The sequence below is a fragment of the Gossypium hirsutum genome, chromosome D02, assembly GCF_007990345.1.
Source record: "Gossypium hirsutum isolate 1008001.06 chromosome D02, Gossypium_hirsutum_v2.1, whole genome shotgun sequence".
Classification (NCBI taxonomy): Eukaryota; Viridiplantae; Streptophyta; class Magnoliopsida; order Malvales; family Malvaceae; genus Gossypium; species Gossypium hirsutum.
The window spans coordinates 10048482-10057710 of NC_053438.1; the positions used below are offsets into that span (position 1 = coordinate 10048482).

Consider the following 9229-nt stretch of genomic DNA (forward strand, 5'->3'; position numbering starts at 1 on the left):
ATAACACAAACTTCAATAGTGTCTTCAAATTTGCGCCAACGACGCCATATCAAATGTGTCGGACATTGATCAAGTCTAAACAATGTTCAAACTTGGCCCTTGTAACCACCTTAGTCAGCATATCTGCAGGATTCTCCGTAGTGTGAATCTTTTGGAGAAGTATCTCCTCTTCTTCGAGAATTTCCCGCACAAAGTGATAGCGAACGTCTATGTGCTTCGTTCGTGCATGAAAAACTTGATTCTTTGCTAAATGAATAGCACTCTGACTGTCAGAATACACCTTAAGTTGTTTCTGACCAACTTCCAAGTCTTTAAGCAATCCATGAAGCCAAATTGCTTCCTTCACAGCCTCTGTAATTGCCATATACTCTGCCTCTGTTGTAGACAAAGCCACCGTGGACTGTAAGGTAGATTTCCAACTAACTGGCGCTTTCGCTAAAGTAAACAAATAGCCAGTTGTAGACCGTCGCTTATCCAAATCACCTGCATAATTAGAATCACAATATCCAACTATGCATTGACCAAATGATTCATCCTGCTCGAATGCCAATCCGACATCTATGGTATTTTGGAGATACCGCAGAATCCATTTCACAGCTTGCCAATGACCCCTGCCCGGATCATGCATGTACCTGCTAACAACACTAACAGCCTGTGAAATATCTGGTCTCGTACATACCATTGCATACATCAAGCTTCCAACTGCATTTGCATATGGGACTTTTGCCATGTACTCTTGTTCTTCCTTAGTCGTTGGAGATAACTGGTTACTTAGTTTAAAATGAGGAGCAAGTGGGGTACTTACAGGTTTTGTACCTTCAGACATACCGAAACGTTGTAGTACCTTCTCCAAATACTGTTTTTGTGACAGCCAAAGTTTGCCCCTCTTTCTATCCCGAGTTATTTCCATGCCGAGAATCTTCTTAGCTTCCCCTAAATCCTTCATCTCAAACTCTTTACTCAACTGAGCCTTCAGTCTATCAATCTCCATTTGGCTCTTTGCTGCAATCAGCATATCATCAACATACAAGAGTAAGTAGATGTAGGAATTATCTTGAAGCTTGCGCAAATACACACAATGATCGTATTTGCTTCTTTTGTACTTCTGGTCCTTCATGAACCTGTCAAATCGTTTGTACCATTGTCTCGGAGATTGTTTCAATCCGTACAACGATTTGCTAAGTTTACACACCCAATTTTCTTTACCAGCAACCCTGTATCCATCTGGCTGAGTCATATAGATTTCCTCCTTCAAATCACCGTGTAGAAACGCGGTCTTCACATCAAGTTGAGCTAGCTCCAAATTCAACTGCGCTACCAAGGCCAACAAAATTCTAATGGAGGAATGTTTAACAACTGGAGAAAATACCTCATTATAGTCAATTCCCTCCTTCTGAGCGTAGCCTTTAGCCACTAACCTTGCCTTGTAACGAACATCTTCTTTGTCGGGAAATCCTTCTTTCTTTGCAAATACCCATTTGCAACCAATCGCCTTCTTCCCTTTTGGTAGTTGTGCCAACTTCCACGTCTTGTTTTTCTCTAGAGATTGCATTTCCTCTTCCATTGCACCTAACCATCTATTATTCTCTAAACTCTGAATGGCTTCGGTGTAAGTGGATGGAATATTATCAACAACTGGAAGTGCATAAGCTACCATGTCAGTGAAACGAGCTGGTTTCTGAATTTCTCGTCTCTGCCTTCTGACTGCAATTGGCTCTGATTGCTGTTGAGGTTCTTGGGTAGAAACCTCTTCCTCATCTGACTCTGCATCTGCCAATGAAGAATCACTAGTGGTACCTTCTGCTGGAATTACCACACTCTGCTCAAACTCCACCTGCTGCGGAGTACACTCCACCTGCTGCGAAGTACTACTCACTCCTTCTGGATTTACCTTATTCAACATGGCAGATTCATGAAAGGTAACATCCCTACTGATTATCGTCTTCTTTGCCTCTAGACACCACAAACGATATCCCTTAACACCAGCATTGAAGCCCATGAATAGAGCCTTCTTTGCTCTTGGATCTAACTTTGATTCTTTCACATGATAATATGCAATAGAACCAAAAATGCGCAAGGTGTCATAATCAGTAGCAGGTTTTCCATACCATTTCTCCAAAGGAGTCTTGCCATTTATAGCAGATGATGGCAAATGATTGATGAGATGTTGAGCGTACGTCACAGCCTCAGCCCAAAACTTTCTATCTAATCCAGCATTAGATAACATACATCGAACTTTCTCCACAAGCGTTCGATTCATACGCTCTGCCACCCCATTCTGTTGCGGTGTTCCACCTACGGTGAAGTGCCTTACTATGCCACAATCTTGGCATATCTTCAGGAAAGGATCGCTTTTATATTCTCCACCGTTGTCTGATCGGAGAACCTTAATCTTCCTTCCTGTCTGATTTTCAACTTTAGTTTTCCACTTAAGGAAAACTTCAAGCACCTCATCTTTGTTCTTCATAGGGAACACCCAAACTCGTCTGGAAAAATCATCAATAAAGGTGACAAAATAACGTCTTCCTCCAAGTGATGGAGTCTTGGACGGTCCCCATACATCAGAATGCACATAATCCAGAATACCTTTAGTATTGTGAATCCCAGTGCCAAATTTCACCCTTCGTTGTTTTCCCAGAACACAATGCTCGCAAAATTCAAGTTTGCAAGTCTTTGTACCTTTCAATAATCCTTGCTTGGCTAGAGTTTGCAAGGATTTTTCACCAGCATGGCCCAAACGCATATGCCACAGCTGTGTTGCCTCAGCGTCCTTCTTGGTACTCGTAATTGCTGCTGCTGTTGTCCCGACCACTGTACTACCTTGGTAGTAATACAGATTGTTCTTTCTTATGCCTTTCAACATCACCAATGCTCCTGAAGTTGCTTTAAGAACTCCATCTCGTATTGTCACAACTAGGCCTTTAGATTCTAACGACCCCAAAGAGATGAGATTCTTCTTCAACTTTGGGACATATCGTACATCCCGCAAAATTCTAGTAGATCCATCATGACTCCTCAGTTTAATTGAACCTATCCCGGCTATTTTACATGTGTTATCATTACCCATGTAAACAACCCCTTCATCTAGTTTTTGAAATTCAAAGAACCATTCCCGAATGGGACACATATGATAGGAACAACCAGAATCCATGATCCACTCATCTGCATATAATGTTGAAGATGTCATACTAAGAGAAAAGTCTGACTCTGCTTCACTATTGCATTCTGCAACATTTGCATCTTGCGGAGTCTTCCCTTTTTTCTTCAATTTTGGACAATCTTTCTTCCAATGTCCTTTTTCTTTGCAAAAAGAACATTCATCTTTGGCAACAGCTCGACCTTTGGACTTTCTTCTCTTCCCCTTAGACTGACTTTGCTGACGACCTCTTGTTACCAATGCTTCCACTGCTGCTTCACCTGAACCTTTCAACTTATCCTTTCGGCGTAGTTCATAGCTATACAATGCAGCAGTTACTTCATTGAAAGTTACTTCCGATTTTCCATGAAGTAGAGTAGTTTCAAGGTACTCAAACTCCTCAGGAAGCGATCCCAACAACATTAACGCCAAGTCTTCGTCTTCAAAAGTCACATCCAAATTCAACAAATCAGCCACCAGCTGATTAAAATTGGTAATGTGCTCGTTCATCGTGGTACCAGGAACATAACTGAAACGAAACAGTCTTTTCTTCATATGTAACTTATTTTGACTGTTCTTCTTCAGAAATTTCTCCTCCAATGCTTTCCACAATTTACTTGCAGAAGTCTCTTTACTGAATGTATACTTCTGCTCTCTGGAAAGACATGATCGAATTGTACCACATGCCAATCGGTTGATGGTCTTCCATTCTTTATCATCAACCCCTTCTGGTTTTTCTTCCTCAATGGCAATATCTAGACCCTGTTGAAAGAGGGCATCTAGAAGCTCACTTTGCCACATGCCGAAATGACCTGTTCCATCAAAAATTTCCACTACAAATCTCGTATTTGCAGTTCCAATCCTCGGCAAAATGTACGAAGTGGAAGTTGTTGATATGGATGGTTTTTCTTCTGTCATTTTTGCCATAGCTTCTACTTAATAGCCACCAAATGCAGAATACCCACAAGCTTTAGGAAATGTTTCTGATGTGTAAGATCAGACTAAGCTGCAAACACAGAGCATACTACAAAACCTTGGCTCGGATACCAATTGTTGCGGAAGCGACGATAATATTAATAACAATATTATCAGAAATATTTAGATAATTATTATGCCAACAATTATACTAAGAAAATTCCCAGTTAAATTGGAGGGGTCACAATGGTCCCGCTTAAAACCCAACAACTAGACAGAACTCACTTAGATATTTATAGCAATAATAACTAAATAAATATAACCAACATAAAGCTATTAAATAAAAGCAAACAAATAAGAAATAAAATACCAGAGTTTTAACGAGGTTCGGCCAATTTAGCTTACGTCCTCGGACACTACCAAATTAATATTTCCTCTAGAAATATTACAAAAGAGAAGATTTTGGGATGATACAACCAAAGGGGGAGGGGTTCTATATATAACAAACCAAACCCCCTCCCTTTCTATCTTTTCCTAATGTGGGATATTGCCAATATTCAACAAATACAATAAACGAAACGCGGCACTACCCCTAAATACGTATTTTGAAAAACTATTTATTTCCATAAATAATTTAAAAACTACTTGTGATACACAAGGACCGTGACAAGCTAGAAGGACACCTGAGCAACAAGTCAGTCGATAGTGAACCTAGAAGTAATTCACAAGTCCTATCTTTCAACACCACCATCCGAACAAACACAAGCCATTCGGTACCTAGACTTTCAAGTTTCCGTTAGGAATGTGATGTCGCTGGTCACTAAACACCATGTGGATTCAACTATCATGACAGGATATGTTTCATCACAGGTATCCTCATCCCATTGAAAACATTTACCTGCGTATTCCGTAACAAAATCTAGTTCAACCTACCCCTCCTTCTTGTATCAGTGTATTAAAACTACTATTTCCAAATACAAAAACATGTAAAAGAATATAAAAGAAGTTTACTAAATCAAACTAGATAAAATAATAATAAGGATTATTTAAGCTTAAAAGGCTCGTTATCTCAAAGGTTAACACGTCTCTGTTTTTGGGCACGCATCTTGATGTTGACTATCACACGTTGACGTCATTACTCGATATTGGGTTCAACGATTAACACCTGTCCTTGTGGGTCCCACTCCCCAAATTTTATAGCATCCGTACCGAGCACTCCTCGTCACGTATGACTCCATCTTGTATGCTGACTTCAGAAATGAAAAAAGCACCATTTGAGACTTGAGAGTAATCAGGTTCAGAATTATTTATTTATGACTTTTGGAGTTTTTTAATTACATAAACAAATGGGTTAAAGTCGTGCTTCATTTATTTTGTAGTTTTAAATATTAAATAAAAATATTTGATAATTACTTAATTCTATTTCTAAAATTAAAAACTTCTACTATTAATATATAAAATAATTATTTTTATCTTTCTTTTTATTTCGTTGGCACAATGATAATTCAAGCTCCGACTATTTTTCAAAAATATAAACACCCGATCAATATATCATAACTTAAAATTCAAATGAAAATCTAACATAAAACCATTTTAATCTTTTCTTAATTGAGAAAATAAAAGAGACAGTTAAAATCCATTAGGGGCTGAAACAGTACATTTCCTTAATTATTCAATATTTTTATAAAGAAAAATTAAGTTTGGTGTTTTTAGTGTTTTTTAAGGAGGTTATAATTACAAATAATAAATAATGCATATCGGAGAAGGGATTGTATGAAATTGTGATTCCACGTTATCCTTTATCTCTTTTCAACATGAGAATGACAAATTGGATTTTTCCTCCTGATTTTTAGTTTTTTTCTCCTGAAAAAATTTCAAATCCAACTAAATATGCTAAAAATCAGGAGAAAAAAATCTGATTTGTTATTCTCCTATTGAAAAGGATAAGGATGACGTGGAATCACAGTTTTATACAATCATTTCTCTACATATGGGTTCCATTATAATTTAACACAATTCAACATAAAGTATAATCAACTTAAACTAATTTTCAAATTTTACTGTCACTGTTAAAGTTTTACTAGAAATTTTATCACACGTACATACGTATAGAAATTACAGATTTAAAACATAAATGCTTGTTTAAAAGTAACATAGAATAAATAATAAAACATACAGATTGAAGCTAATTATATAATTGATGTAGATATAAATTGTGTATATTAAAACAAAAATGTATGAAGTATATTAAAAAGAAGTTTTGATTAAGTGATAAATTTAAGGTTTTAATAATTCAATTAGCGTGAGTTTAAATTCCATCAAGTGCATATTTTAATCAGTTTTCGTTGAAATGAAAAGACTAAATACTCCCGAATTAGTAACTCGGGTTTAATAGATAGTATATATTAAGTTTTTTAAGGTTAATATAAAAATGGGATGAGTTGAGAAGCTGGTTTAAAGCTAATGTCATCCCATACTTACCCTTTAGAGTATTATTTATGTATTTATTAAAATATTGTCTTCTTTTAAGTTGTTAGCTTTATGTCGTTTGATTTTGTTACATTTTCCGTGTACTCATTTATATCTATATAATATTTATGTAGACCGCACACAGAATTTGATCATGTTTCTATGCTTTTGATTTTTATACATAATATCTAGTTTGTTTTTACGATTTTGAAATAAATATTCAAGTCGATTGGTATGAATATTATCGTCAATATAGAAGGACGTGGATTCAAGTGAGAAACATATATAAATTGAAAAAGAAAAAGATTTCCTCCCCTTCTAAATTTGATTTTTTTTGTTCATTTATAATTTGCCGAGTGATGATTGAAAAAGTATAACGACATGATGTAATTAGATTAAATGTTAATTTGTGCTATTCCGAAGATAGGATGTGAATGGATTAATAGAATTAAAAATGTTATGAAGCAAAGTGACCTATTGATGTTATTCAAAAATAGTGTCCTACCAAAGGAAAAGAGGGGTTTGTTTCTACATCTTTCTTTCGATAATCCATATTATCCTAATTGTCTCTTTCTTTATATATTATCCCCCAATTATACTTTTTTCTTACAATAACAATGATTGAGAAATTCAAAGTTTGAAAAATAAAATAAAGGGGAAAAATCCAAATAAAATTAAAATTTTGTATTTTTTTTTGTCTTAATTAATACTTTCATCGTTCTACTATGCCAAAGTTGAAGAGCTAATTTCTGTGCTTTAATTTGTCAAATCTAATTCTTGTATTTTATCAAAAGTTCAAATTTTTACAAATCCAAATAAAACACTAACTTCTCGTTTTTAATAAACGATAAAATTCATTATTTCTTCCTTGTATATAAAAAAATGGGATATACTTATTTTAACAAGTGGATGAAGAATGATGACCACGATGAGACCATGGCGGCGGCGGCGGCACCGGAAAATCTGATTGACTAACCTGAGTTTGATTAAAGGGCGGCCTGGAAATGCCCATTTGGTGTTGCTCACCAAAAAGCAGAGGAAAAGAAGCAGAGGCAGAAGATGATGGTGATGAAAGCAAAGGTGGTGAGAGAGAAGAAGATAACAATGGCGGTTGGACATTGGGTAATTGAGATGATTGAATCATCTGGTTCAGCAAGCTTGTAGCTTGTTGTTCGTGGAAATCATTACAGCTCTGCAGTAACTGAGAGTATTGCCAATAATCTCTAAGCATATCAGCAGTAGGTGGGGATTGATAATATGATGGAAAATGGGTTGTTTGAGAACTAGAAACTGGTGTTTGGGTGGTTGGAAAATTCTGCATTGGTTGAGGAACAACAACTCTGACATTTTCCGGGAAATTAAGCTTTGCTCTGTTTCCCCTGAATCTCAACGCGGCTTCATCGTAGGCTCTGGCGGCCGCTTCAGCCGTATCGAATGTACCGAGCCAGACCCTCGCTGCTTTGTTAGGGTCGCGTATTTCCGCCGCCCATTTCCCCCATGGCCTTTGCCTAACCCCTCGGTATCTTCTCCTCGGCTCGCCGGTTTCTTCATTGGACGCTGCCGCTGCTTCACCTGCAGTTTCCATTGATGTGGTTGCCGCCGTTTCAATTTCTTCAGTTACTGTTCAAAAAAAAAAAAAAGAGGATAGATAGACTGAATAAATAAAACTGTTAAAGCTAACTGTTTCATTGCAGCTTCGAGTTTTGACATGTAATAAAAAAGGGTTTTGATAGAAAATAATCATAGATACCAGAAGTTGCAGGAGATGATGAATGGGCATGAGAGCTTGTTTGAACCAAATGAGCAGTAACGTCTTCTGCACGGCCCCTTTTTTGACCAATCTTGCATGGAGCAAGACCAGAAGCTGAACCAGTTTGTGTCTGTTGGAAACAAGTGGCGTCCATGTTAAAAGGGTAACAATCCCAAGCAGCAAATCTTTGGCCAGAGACAACATGAGTCAAGGCAGATACCATTGCAGACATCTCGGTTGCTTGATGATGACTTTGTGATCCAAAAAACATATCTGATGATTCAACCCTATCCTCTGCTTGTCCTTGTCGGCAGCTATCATGTTCTTGTTGTTCGGGACTGCCATCTCCGACAGGTGGAAACCCGACGAACTCACCTGACCTGTTTTGGTGCGCCACCTTGTTGGATAAAATACGTGAAAACCGATGTAATCTTTGGATTTATTTTTTTTATTTAAACAAAAATGAAAAAATTTGTATGAACAAATGAAGGAGAGGAGGTTTTATACGCGGATTAGGAATTTAAAAAGCTGAAGATTTTTTGATCATGAGCTGCCACTAAAGTAGCACACTCTCCACAAATTTAATTTACCACTATACGATAAAATGTGATTTAATTGACAACTTTTTTTTTATATAAAATTCACAACTAAATTTTATCACACCTAACATATGGATCCTACGAAATATTTTATATTAAAAATATATGAATAAATAGATTATTCTCGTGTTTAATTCTTAAATAATGTTTTTTAATTAAAATTATCTTAACTTATGTTTTAATAATGATATTTTAGTAATTTCATGCCTCATGTACTGACACTACCTTAATCAATTATGGACGTACGATCTTCTTACAGCGCGATATTTAATATTATGAGCTCAATAAATTCGGTTTCCACCCATTAAAATAAATATCAATAATTATAAAAAGGAAAAACATTTAGTATCCTGTTAGTAG

The 9229-nt window shown here is 36.4% G+C and overlaps 1 protein-coding gene across 2 annotated transcripts; it reads right to left on the minus strand.

The window, feature by feature from the left end:
• Positions 1-7254: 7254 nt before the first annotated feature.
• On the minus strand, positions 7255-8820 carry LOC107910464 (ethylene-responsive transcription factor ERF110). Of its 2 annotated transcripts, XM_016838302.2 has the most exons (3): positions 8491-8814; positions 8271-8400; positions 7255-8140 (listed from the first exon to the last, which is right to left on the minus strand). In XM_016838302.2, the coding sequence occupies exons 1-3, from the start codon at positions 8539-8541 to the stop codon at positions 7419-7421; spliced, it is 903 nt and encodes a 300-aa protein (XP_016693791.1). In that variant the 5' UTR covers positions 8542-8814; the 3' UTR covers positions 7255-7418. The 2 variants fall into 2 exon arrangements, with proteins under 2 accessions (XP_016693791.1, XP_016693790.1); XM_016838301.2 differs by having other exon boundaries at positions 8271-8820.
• Positions 8821-9229: the final 409 nt, after the last annotated feature.